At 40.0% G+C, this 12959-nt stretch overlaps 1 protein-coding gene across 6 annotated transcripts in view; it reads right to left on the bottom strand.

Moving 5' to 3' along the window:
• TBC1D1 (TBC1 domain family member 1) overlaps positions 1-12959 on the bottom strand; it is a 221123-nt gene that overhangs the window by 81448 nt on the left and 126716 nt on the right. For 4 of the 6 annotated variants that reach the window (XM_058546871.1, XM_058546872.1, XM_058546876.1 and 1 more), the window contains 5 exons: positions 12609-12719; positions 7180-7308; positions 5788-5874; positions 2231-2511; positions 174-335 (listed from right to left, as the gene is read on the bottom strand). In XM_058546871.1, the coding sequence (XP_058402854.1) occupies positions 174-335; positions 2231-2511; positions 5788-5874; positions 7180-7308; positions 12609-12719 (770 nt within the window). The remainder of the gene's footprint in view (positions 1-173; positions 336-2230; positions 2512-5787; positions 5875-7179; positions 7309-12608; positions 12720-12959) is intronic. The other 2 variants (XM_058546873.1, XM_058546875.1) reach the window with 2 other exon arrangements.

Below are 12959 nucleotides of genomic sequence, written 5' to 3'. Positions count from 1 at the left end.
TTAAGTGGGTTCAAATGATAGAGTGAAAATAATAAAACCAAAAACAGACAAAACACACATACAAGCAGTGGCCCCAGGCTCCCTGCACACTTTCCCTCCATTCAGCACATCTTGTGTGTGTGAACTTCCCAGCAAGACAGACGACACTGAACTTGCCGTGCGAGTGTGCTCACCTCTTTGGCACAGCATTCCCACTTTGTTCTCCACTTGAGTTATGTTTTAGGTACTTAAAAAAATTTGGCGAGGAGGCGGAGGGGTTAAGACGAGCTGGAGGAGCAGGAGCTGAAGACTGACCTGAGCAACTTTTAGACTCGCCAACAGGCGGATGATCCACACTAAACAGCAATCAGAGAGAAAGCATGGGGGGTTAGAGGGAGAGACAGAGGGACCACTGCGGGAAGCACGGAGGAAACAGAGAGAATGGACACGGCTGCGGGTGTCGCATCATTTCAATAGGAACCGTCACAGAGCGAGAGGGCTTTTCACTTCTCTTCTGCATCCCAACTCTCGTTGGCAAAGGCAGTTTTCAGTAAAAAAAAAAAAAAAAAAAAGCCTTGTAAAAGGTCATTCTTGATCATTGCCCACACGTCTATGCACCCGAGAGTACCTTTTCCTCTATTCCCTATTTAGGAACTGACAGGAAAAAAAATTTTTTTTTTAATTAAAACGAAAGCAAAGGAAAGCAAAACAAAATCCAGAGTTTTTAAAATACAGCTCTCTTTTAAACGAACAATAACCTGCCTTGAATTTCAATGTCTCATTTCCTGTACGTAAATGAGAAAAGAGTTCACAAGGAGGGCAGAAAGCAAAACAGATACTCTGGGGAGGCAGACCTTCTCCCTCCCTCCCTCTCATCACCTATGTCCACACGATCCATCAGACGAAGCTGCCTTCCCAGGGAAGAAGGGAAATGTACTGCCAGGGATGCTCACTTCCTACCACCTCTGGCTTAGCAAGAGAACTAGGCATCTCCAGGCAGGAATGTTTCCATTATCACTGAAAATATGAGAAATAGAAGGGTGGGAACACAGTGGAGAGGCTGAACAGGAGTAGCGTGTATACAGGGTTTTAAGAAACATGACAAGAACCTCAGAAAGCCTCAAACTATGCTTGTCTCTAAAATGTCATAGTATTAAATATTAGCTTCTGAAGCACGTCCTGCTGTCGGATCATAGTCGTCCAGCTGAATGCCAAAGAACCATCACAGCTATTTTCAATGACTGACTGAAAACAAAGAGCTAAGAGCTCTACTACATCGTTCGAGGATTGTTAACACTGTCACTTCTTCCCTGGACACCTTTCAAACACCTCCGCATGGACTCTCCATTATCCAGGTATGACCTGCGCTGACACACATCCTGTGGCTTCTGCTGTCACCAGTCAGAGGAAGGCAGCGACTGCGCATAGGTGTGGCCCTACTGCGTATTTATAAGGTGAGGCATTATAAAAGATTTTTAACGTTATTTGTAAAGATAACTCTGAGTCCATTTATGGTCTCTGACACTTAGGGTCAAATTAATTGCGAAGAGACCCCAGAAGGAACTGGGCAAACTTCTGCTACTATATTGCTTACCCATCTCTACGACCAGGAAATTCCAACTGCTCATTAGAGCCCAATTATTAAAATTAGTAAATCTTATTGGAAGAATCTAGAATTCTCACATTGAAGGAGATTTTAGAAAACATGTATTCCAATTCTGTCATACAGAGAAGTTAAGCAAATTTGCCCAGGAAACAAGCAGTTCAGGACAGAGCTAGGACCAGAACCCAAGGCTGCTGCGTCTGGCACAGGCGTCCATGTTACCTCTCATGCTCTGCTCAGTACTGATCACACATCTCCGCCCCACCGCAGGAATGTTCCAGGTTTCAAATGAGCAGACTCACCTGCCCGCCTACTAGCTACTTTTCCTCAAAGCCACGAGCTAAGTCCCCAAGTCAATATTGCCTCTCACACTGTTTGAAGAGTGATTATTATACATTTTAAGGGCTATTTCTGCTCAGTTTTACCTGCTTCCTCATAATACTTGCACCTGTTACTTGAATAAGTAACAAGTAGCTCTTACATCTACATATTCCCCACGGGAGGAAAGTGGGAAAACTTTTTAGCCAAGTTAAACCTGATTCAGGTTTCACTTTCATCCAATAATCATACCTGGGATGCACATACCTGGTTAGTAACCCATATGCCCCAGCTATTATACAACAAATTTACATTTTAAACAAATCTTACTTTCGTTCATGAGGTGTCTCTGTGCTCACTGAGTGATACCTCGTAAGCTTTCTTTGCGAGACCCCCGGAGACCCCTGTGCAGGTTCAGGAGGGTCCTGGCATTCCACAGGGAAATGACTCAGGGTGTTTGCACGCCTTCTGAAGCCTTGCTGGGGTGAGAGTGGGGCCGGCTCTTCCGAGGGATGGCTCTCCGAGTCACTGGACAGGTCATCCGAGGAGCCGAGGAGCCTGAAGGAGCTCTGGGAAACGGGCAAGGTCTCCTTTTCACACACAGATGGCTCCTGGCAGCAAAGAGACAGCAGATCAGACATAGCACAGGGAACTTGTGAGATTTACAAATCTCTAATCCCAGGGGCAGGAAAACATTTCAAAGAAGTACGCACATCTGATCATAATGCCATCTAGAGGCCACCAAAAAAATAAGGAAATGAAGGCCCATTTTAAATGCCTGCTTGTCAGAGACAAAATGCTAGTTTGCTGGATGAATGGGGAAACTGCCCAAATGCAAGTGAGAAGGACTAAGCGAGGGCACGTAACAGTTCTAAGCAAAACCGAAATAGTTCCCTCTCTAGAAAACAGCACTCTCTACTACTGCTCGTAAGAAGGGTGATGAGGGTTGTGTAACTTGTCTGCACTGTTTAAACACATCAAGAAGTCTGTCTCTCTGCCAGCTGTGTCCACACAAGTTATACCCACATTCTAAGGCTCTCTCTGAATTTGACCTAATGTTGAGATTTAACTTGGTAATCTTGAGGGTTAAAAATTGTATTCTATACTATTCTTAGAACATGGACAATCTCTCTCTAGGTACTTATTGCCATGATTCAGGGCAAGTCACTTAACTTCTTTCTGTACCTCAATTTCCTCATCTGTAAAAGAGGATAGTGAAAATTTATCTCCCTGGGTTTCAGAATTAAGCAAGATAAGACAACTGAAAGTACTCTGTTGACCGTAAAATATTATACAAATATTAGTTATTGTTTTATTAGATACTCAATGAATTTACTGAGTGGTTACTCAAACATTTGTTGAGAATCATGACAAGAACTTAACATTGCAGGCTTTCAAGATGCATACTGTTTCAAAGAAGTGTACTGCTATCGCTCATGCACACTGATGCACAGCACTGCACACCCAGGACATGGGTGGTGACCAATATATTTTTCTCAAATCAAAAAATACAAAATAAGAGAAAATGTACCAGCTTGCCCCTCCTGAAACTGCTAGAAGGGATGAATAAATCCACATGAAAAGAGTAAAAAGGAATAAATGCAGCTAATGGTGGACTAGAGAATCTAAATTCTGTTATTTGATATATAATTGAGTGCCTTTTAGATGATAGGTATTAAGGACTTTAATTAAAAAATAAACTTATGTTTATTGAGGGAAGAGGTTATACACACTTAATTTTGTAGGAATTAGATAGGAAAAGCTTAATTCCCAACATACTATGAAATGTTAATTACTTTAAACATAACTGAAATTCTTCATTCTTCGGGACTCTACAGCTCCAAAGACTCTTTTAAGGATTTAAAAATTGTCTAAGACAATGCACCACAGCAAACAATCTCCATCACGTAAACCTGTTCATCTCAATTCTCATTACCATCCTTCCAAGTTATGTAAAAGAGGTAACCCATAGCTTAATCTTACACCTAAAAGGGCCACTCTGATATTCAGCTTCCTTGTAACTCCTAGATGATTAATTTATTGGAAGAGATCCAATTACATAAGAAGCATACCTTTACAACAGTTTGTCAATCTCAGGACGAAAAAAAGATGTAAAGAAGTGCACATAAAGATACACATACAATACAAACAGGTGGCTTCTGAAAAGTTGCATTTCTCTTAGAATTACCCTAGAAATTCAAGCTATATGTATATTCTTAGATCTGTGTTTTGGAGAAGAATTTTTTGAAAAGCAATAAAGACTTACTGGAAAAGTCACTCGAGCGACATGAATTTCCTACAGTATCTCTATTCACACCGATCTATCTGGAACCCCTTCTTCCCTGTCTACTTCCACAGCTACAATTCGTACACTTTCTTCAAGATTCAATTCAAAAGCACTGTTGCCTCCCTCCCCAAGTTTTCTCTGGTTGCACTGACCAAAAATAACTTCCCTTCCCCCTGCTCCTGTGACTGCTAAGTTGCCACCGCCTCTTCTTCGAACCCTCAGGGCTCCTACCACACTCTACTTGATGCTGGTGATATCTGAGTACTGTCATCTCTCTCCTACCGGCTAAGTTCCTATAGGGCAGGGGCTCTGTCCTATTCATCTGAACTGTGGGGTAGAGCCAGTATGTAATAGATGATGCTACGTTCCACTAGATTTTAACTTAGAAAATCACATTCAGAAGCCTGGTGTCTAGTGCCTCACTCCCCAAAGTGGGTCCACAGATGAGCAGCATCAACATCACCTCAGAGCTTGTCAGAAATTCAGCATTTCAGGCCTCACCCAAGGCCTACTGAATCAGAAGCTGCACTTTAACCAGAACCCCATTAAAGATGCACCTAGAATTTGAGAAGCACTCATCTTAGACAGTATGTCTCAAATTGTAGAATGTAACACATCAGTAGGTAGTGATATCAATTTAATGGCTTTCCATGAACATTTTTTAAGTGAAAGAGAACAGAAAATACCATTATGTATCACATGCGGTCTATAGTAAATACCGTTCTGTGAAATTTTATTTTATTTTGTGTGTGTGTGTGTATGTATGTGTGTTTGTGAACCATTTCACAATGTTAAATGTGTTTCTTACTGTTGGTTATGGTCTAAAAACTCTGAAGTCCTCACACCCAGGAGAGATCGCAGAAGAATTTAGAGTTCCTATGGTAGGGAGCTGGCCTCCACAAACACTTCCTCTCTCTTGCATCTGAGGGCGCTCTGGTAGCAGAAGGAAAGCTGACCTCTCCAGCACAAAACCCCAAATCCACTTTTTCGTGGTTAAAAACTTGAACTAACCATGTTTAAATATGCTTAAAATGTCTAGAAAGCAAGAAATTAAAACAAAGACACAGACACAGGTTTGTTCCCAAAGAGAACGGCTGGCTTGCTCGTTATCACAAAGCTGTGCTTGGGGGCAGAGGCGAGGGTGAAGCTTAGTTGCTTATTTATAAAAACAGTAACGTTTAATTATAATCATAGAGCTAGCTAGAGAACAAAGTAAGTTCAGGAAATTGCATGCTTCTCGGAATTACAAACTCACTTTTAAGACTTCCCCAATTTCAATTATTTTTAACATTGGAAAATCTACTTGAGAAAAAAATCTATTGGTTGCCTTGCAATAAATTAGATCTCAGTGGTCTAAAACTGTGATCTTGTTTCTTTGCTTGTGGAATGGTCATCTGCTTTGTTATGTAAAACTTTTATGTTATAGTAGAACAGCATGACCAGCCCTCCATCTGCACTAAGAAGTCTGGACGCACCAAACTTTTCATGATTGGAGAGATGAGCCTTCTTTTGTTGCTTTTGATAGGCTCTGTAGATAGGAAAGGAACAAGACTCATTTGCTGGTTTCTTCAGGGTGTCATATAAAGAAAAATTTGCTTACTTTGCTGGTGTTACTTAATGTGCTAGACATGGAGCTGTCCAGATCCAGACTGGCGGCATGTTCCTGTAGGCCTCTGGCTTTATTACCCTACATAAAGAAAAGGCAGTCAAGTTATGACCCCTGAGGCTTCTGCAAAGGCATCAGCTAGAAGCAGCTTGGTCTATTTAAATAAGCTCATGAAAAATGCAACTACTGAGAAATGCTGCTGAGCACATAAAAACAATCAACATTTCTGATATCTTTTTCTTTTTTTTAATAACACACAAACCTAAATGTTCCAAAACACCTTGTAGATTAGTCATTTGGCAGGGATGATAGGCAGGAAAAAGAGACAATTCGTCTATGAAGAAAAGCAAGTGCTAAAGTAAGCGTACTCAACGACCGTCTCTCGAGTCACAAGTCACCATAAACCCGTCAGCTGCGTGACACGCAAACAACATTCTATCCATTTGGGAACTCTCAAAGGCAGCCCCTCCCAACCCTGGTTTTGTAAATGAACTGTTTTTAATTATCTGTAAGGATGCTGCAAAATTCTTGGAAACATCTTCAAAGAAAATACAATTTAACTTTCTTTTAAAAAAAGTATCTTTCAAATGGAGTGTGTCAAGAAATCAAAAAGAACTATACAAAGATATTGCAAGTTCCAGAAAGGTGTGAAACTGAAAGAAAATAGAACTTTCATTTCTTAAAAGTGCCATCAAAGGTCTTTACACTCATGGTGGGGGGTGGGGGAGAGTAATTTTTTAAATATCTCCCAGATTGATGTATACGTATACTTTATTCTTCCTATAGAGCTGCAGGCCACAAACTTTTTCTGTAAAGGGCCAGATAATAAACCTCTTATGCTTTGTGGGCCATATAGTGTCTGTAACAACTACTCAACTCTGCAAAAAAGCAGCCTTAGATGACAGGCGAATGAATTGATGTGGTTGCATTTCAATAAAACTTTATTTACAGAAATAGGAAGTGGCCTGGGACATGGCCCAAGAACTGTAGTTTGCTGACTCATGCTATAGAGGGTTCCAGACACATCAGCAGTAACTGGATTTTTAAGTTGTACTTAGTGACACTAGGGAGAACGGAACCCACGCTTTGGTGTGTTTAACTGTGCTCTTTATAGGACTGGCCAACGAATAACATTCTTTTGGGAGACAAAAAATTCCACGGGATATAACATAATACAAAAGAATGGAGCATTTTTTCTAACCCAGGCCAAGTTAAAATCTGAATTTTATGTGTAGATAACATTGTTCCAAGACTGAGAAGACATTAAAAAAGGTTGTACCCTTCTATATTTTATGATGAACACTGATGGAATAAAAGCAAAGAATTGAATCTCATGCTCTCTTAAAAAGTGCTTTAACTCAAATTAGGAGAAATTATGCTACTTACCCGGGACAAAATACTTTCTAAAGACTCTGTTAAAGATCTCTTTGCTTTGTTTTTCAGCATATCTAGCCTAAATCGAGTGGCACTAGGTGCTATTTCACTTCCAATATTCTCCGCTGCAATCTGTGATGTCTAAAAAGTGAAACAATGAAAAGTTAAGTCACTTACAGCTTCCTTCCCTCCTTCCTCCTTCTTCCTTTTTAAAGGACTGAAAAATCTCTAGGATGCATCTTTTTAACCTGAGGCCATTATTCTAATTCTTTCTGTGACCTCATCTCATCTCCTCCTGGGTGACATGGCTGCAAGTCCAGGAAATAATTTTGCCTCAAAGAGTTGCTTTGCCTACTCCAACAAAAGGAGGAAATGTGCTTAGAAACCAACCAGTTAACAAGGCAGTTCAGAGCTCGGGCTCTGCAGCTGGATCACAGATCTGTCATTTACTGACTATGGCCTTATACAAGTTACTTACTTTCATTGAGCTGCAATTTCCTCTTCTGTAAATTGAGACCAACTTCAAGATCTAATCATAATGCTGTGTTGTGAGATTAAAACAGGTAAAGCATTGGGCACGGCTTCTGGTACAAAGGTAGCTGTGATTAGATTTTCAAAGTAAAGTAGTAACTTACCTTTCAGGGCATTTCAGAGGCTGAAACAAAATAAATTTATCCACTGAAGAATCCATTCTCTCTGCCTATACTAATCACTTCATCCCTTTCTATAGAGCTGTCTTCTCCACTTGTTCCTCTCTCCCACCTATTGTTCTAACATCCCTTTCATTCTCCTCTGCAACCAAGCTTCTCTCACTGAACTGACCATAATATGAGCCTGACAACATAATGGAGTTTGTTTGCCAACCACTAAATGAAGTTTAATGTCACTAATTAACAAAGAGGTATGTTCATGGGAAAAAAACTACAAAAACCCTCTAGATTAAATTGCCTCTTACTTCTATGGATTCTTACCTGATTGCTTCCTGCTAGATGATGATTTTGTTAGAAAAACACACAAATACATACATCCCCCATTACTGTAAACACTGACTACTATTTGTCGTTACATATTGTGCACCCCCGCCCCCCACTTTGGCCAAGCTAACATTTTGCAGGTGTTGAGAGCAGTGGGGAACACAGGCTCTAGAGCTCAGTGCCCAGGTGAGGTACTTCCTTGCTGCTCCCTGGCTATGTGGCCTTGGGTAGGTTATTACCTGCTGCCTCTCCAAGTTCCTCCACCTTCAGACTGAGGACACATAACGAACTTTCCTCACAGAGCAGTTATGAGATTTAAATGGATACATATTAAGGCTCTTAGAACATACCTGACACTCGATAAATGTCAGCTATCATGATTATTAGCTACTCTCTCTATTTCTTTCTACTTTTAACAGAAAACATTACAGACATCTTTGAAGCTTCCAGGAACCACTCTCCTTCCTCCACCTGCAGAAATAACCCCTCTCCTGCATTTGGTGTTTATCAACTCAAATTTTGCACCTTTATATATATATACGTATGTATCCATAAAACATATATGTTGGTTTACATACAGTTGAAACTTTAAATGAATGTATCATACTGTACATTTCCTTCTGTAATTAGCTTTCTTCTTTCAATGTTGTTTTTGAGATTTATCAGTGTTGAAAATGTTATTTGATTCACTTTAATCACAGTGTAATATTTACTATATGATTCTAACACAATTTATTCATGTTCTTGTTGTTAAACATGATTCTCTTTTCCTGCTTTTACAAAGGAGACTGCAGTAACCTCTCTCATACATTGCTCCTTATCACACGTGTGAAAGTGTCTGCAAGGTAAGTAACTACGAACGTTCTTACTGAGTCACTGGATCACTGGGTCTGTGCATCTTCTGCTGTCCAGTTTCTCTCCCCTAACTAATACCAATTCATTTTCCCAGTATCAGCATACGAGAGCTCACCTTTACATGGTATTGCCAAGTTTTTAAATTTCTGCCAATCTCATGGGTACAGACGGTCTCTTAATTTGTCTTTCCCTGCTTCCTATTACAATTAAGCATTTTTTTATTTTATTCAGTTATTTGCTCATAAAAGACCTTACATCTTCTTGGAAATAATGAAATTCTAATTCACCAATGAATGTTATACATTTTTCAAGGCATAAAAGACAAAGGTTCTGATGAGAGCTACATTTGGCTTTGTCTAGTTATTCAGAGTTTTATTTCTACAAGAATTAGAACATGCACTAAAAGAATGACTTAGCTTAGAACTTCAAGAAGGGAGACTATCATGTATCTTTGTGTTTTCACAGAGTATACTGAGCATACTCTGGACACTTAACACTTGCTTGCTGAAGAATGAGAGAATGAGTAATGATCACCAGGTAGGCCCATGGAAACATGAGACTGAACTAACAGACTCACTCAACAAGTGTCCACTGAGTGCCTGCTAAACCTTACGCACCATAAGTAGTTGCCTTACTAGTTGCAAGTGGTCCTCCACAATCATTTACCAAGAATAAGAGCCTGTCCAGACTCGAGGCAGCCTCCAGAGCAAAGAAATTGCCCACAAAGGGCCCTCAGGGCCCTGTCTTTGACCCAATGCCAGTTCACTCAAAGAAGCTGTGGATTTGCTTTCAAACTCATAACAAAAGTTTTCATAAAATAGGAGCATTCTGAACTGATCATTTTGATATTTAAAGAAAATATTGGCTAAAAGACTAGTGTTACGTGGTAGATCCTACAGAGAAGAAAAACTGCACTTGTATTTTTTTTAAACCAAACCATAAGAATCTCTGTACACTTAATTCAATGCTTCCTGTGCTCTCCTCTACCATCCAGTAAGATTCTATGTCTATCATCAAAATTCAAATATAATTTGAAAATAACTCACGTTTAGAAAATAGTGTTTAGAAAATAACATAGTTCTTGTTTATTTTAAAATAAGCATCTAGAAGTTTCTCCTTTGAAGATGATGCTCATTCTTGGACAAGTTTCTAATTTGGGGCTCTAGGGTGAATTGTACTGCAGTCGTCATATTACCCATCCCACAACAGATGGGTGAACTCTAAGCATGAAAGTTTGGAGCCAAGTTTTAAATTCTGATGCTACACTGAAGTTAGTTCAGAACCCACCATCCTGAGTGTCACAACTAAAACATGACACCCTCTAACTTTATTAATTTATAGGTCTTTGCCCAAAGAGAATCCTTTTCCATAAGATCAAAGGATTCATTCAGTTTGTTTTCTATTTCATGAAAATGTTTCCTCCAACAGCTATCCAACTACCATCTCAGTCTTTGAAAAGCAAGTATGGTGTCACCACTGCCTCTGAGGAGCGCAGCCCTGAGTCTGTGCTCATTGTCTTCTGTCCACTTTTGAAGGCCGGTGGCCAGAGAAGTTGATCGTCACAGCCATGGTTCTACCTCTCTCTAGGTCAAACCATAACACATTTTCAAAGGCTACAGGAATTGTTAGGTACAACAAGAAGGTAATGAAGTCCATGTGGTTCAACTATTTGGTAGCAGAAAATGAGAGCAGGAACCTATTGGCGAATCTCAAAGCTCCACTTGATGGATCTATAAAGCGGCTGCCGCTCTGAAAAGGCTGATCCTCAGAGCCTGAGAGGGTGTCCAGCCCGGGGACACCCAACCACATCTGGGGATCAGGGCAATGTTTTAAAGGCAAAGACACGAGCCTCCCGGGTAAGAGAATGTTTAGAAATCTCTAGAGAAAGTGCTGCCTAGATGCCAGTCCTGCTTTGTGAGGCTCGGTCTCTCTTACATTTAATTCTCTGATGTTTTCAAATGAAAAAAACCATTAAATATATTTCTCCGTTGGACTAATCTATGCCCAAATCACAAAGATACTACCTTGTTCCATACAAGTGAGTTTGCACTTAGATCAAAACTTTCCATCCACCATAAATGCTTCATTCCCCTCTAGCAGTTATAAATTATTTAAAAATTATCAATTTCCTGTTGGAACAAGTTAGGAAATGAATCAGAACAGGGAAAAACTACTAGTAGCATAAAAGAAAGAAAAAATGGAATGGAAATAAGAAGAGAAATAGTTTGGAAAGTGAACTAGAGAATTAACTGAAGACTCAGACTGGGTGGCCCAGCCAAAAGTGCACAGGAGCAGCACAGAACTCCCAAGCTCTCTTAAGGTACAGGCTGAGAAGGCAGGCATGCCAACACACAAAAGCCAGAGGCCAGCAACACAGACAGTATCCTGGTGTAGGGTCACCGCTAAGGGACCCTGTCGTTGGCCAATGAGACTGAAAGCAACGTCAAACACTGTACATGAGCTTTAAGAGTTCAGGAAAGGTGCATGATTGCCAAAGTCAACTGGAAGGTAGAAATCAGATGGGGAGAGCTGCTATGAGAGTATCGAGTAAAAGTACACCATGGTGAGGTCACCAGAACAGCACGGGCTGTGTGCAGGGAAGAGAGCAAGCACATGACTGAGCAGTAAAGTGCCTTTAGAACAAGCATTCATTAAGTGTTTTCTTAAAAAAAGGCAATATACTTTTGGAAAATTAAGGATTTTTTGAACACCCTTCACTGATTTTTCTCTAGATTTTCTGGCCTACAAGTAACTTAAGCAAATATAAAATGCATATGTTTTGAAGCTATAATGGTTATTATGAATCGACTTAGAGTCCAAAAGACATCAGAAAATGGTCCACTGCACTGTGTGTACTGAATCCCAAACTCGAAGCTCTTCAAAGACAGAGGCCTGCAAGTGACCCCAGCTTCCAACATAGCCCGCCCCCACAAACAGAAAAGCTAAATAAAGCTTGCGGACAGTAGAGGATGGCAGGAATTAATGGAAGTTCTATATCTGAATAGCACATAAACCAGCTGCTCTAACATTGCATCTGATTTGTCAGTAGTGCTATCTTATATTTGCATAGCATTTATACTATAAAGGATTTCCAGGGACTTTACGTAACTCTGAAGGCAGCTATAAAATGTCACTCCCATTTTACCAGGGATAAAGGTGAGGTGACAGAGACAGGCTCCCAGCAGGTCAAGTAGCTTGTCCCTGCAGTATCTACTCTTAAACTTCATTTTTTTTTTTTTGACCTCACAGAATTACCCTTTTTTTTTTATTGAGGTCACACTGGTTTAAAAATTATATAAATTTCAGGAGCATATTTCAACTTCTGTATAGACTGCATCATGTTCACCACCAAAAGTCTAGTTGCTTAAACTTCTTTCTTGATGCTCCACACCAGTCCTCTCATCAGAGCAACTGCTCCAACCCCACTACAATGCAGACAGGAATTTCTCACCTTCTCTGAGCACAATCTAAATATTCCCAAATCTTCCCTATATGTGTAACAAATGAAAATAAAATACACAGAGAAAGAGAGGATTCAGAGCTTCAGAAAATTCCCAGGACTCTGTTTTAATTAGCGTCCTGGAAAAATTATAAAAGACAAAAATACGATACCTGCTTTGTCTCTCCAGTATGGCTGTGAACTTTCTGTTTCTCTTCATATAAACATCTCAGGAAAGAAATAATCAATTCATTCTCTCGCTGCTCATTTCTTGGTCTCAATTTCTTAAAAAAAAAAAAAAAAAAAGCAGACTATATTACATTTATTTTTAATTGTCAACAAAACTGCTAAACTGTCCCTTTAGAAACTAACAGCTTTCATCCATCCATTAACTAGTGCTTTTACCCAATTATCTCACTAGGAGGCACCAATGTTCCTAAAACTGGGGACAATTTTTAAAAAGGGACAGACAGCAGAGCCAGTGGGCCAGATTTCGCTTTTGACCTCTGCTGTCCTTATACTTA

This window comes from Diceros bicornis, chromosome 8, assembly GCF_020826845.1.
Source record: "Diceros bicornis minor isolate mBicDic1 chromosome 8, mDicBic1.mat.cur, whole genome shotgun sequence".
In the NCBI taxonomy this organism is placed as follows: domain Eukaryota; kingdom Metazoa; phylum Chordata; class Mammalia; order Perissodactyla; family Rhinocerotidae; genus Diceros; species Diceros bicornis.
This window is presented reverse-complemented; position numbering and strand designations above follow the sequence as displayed.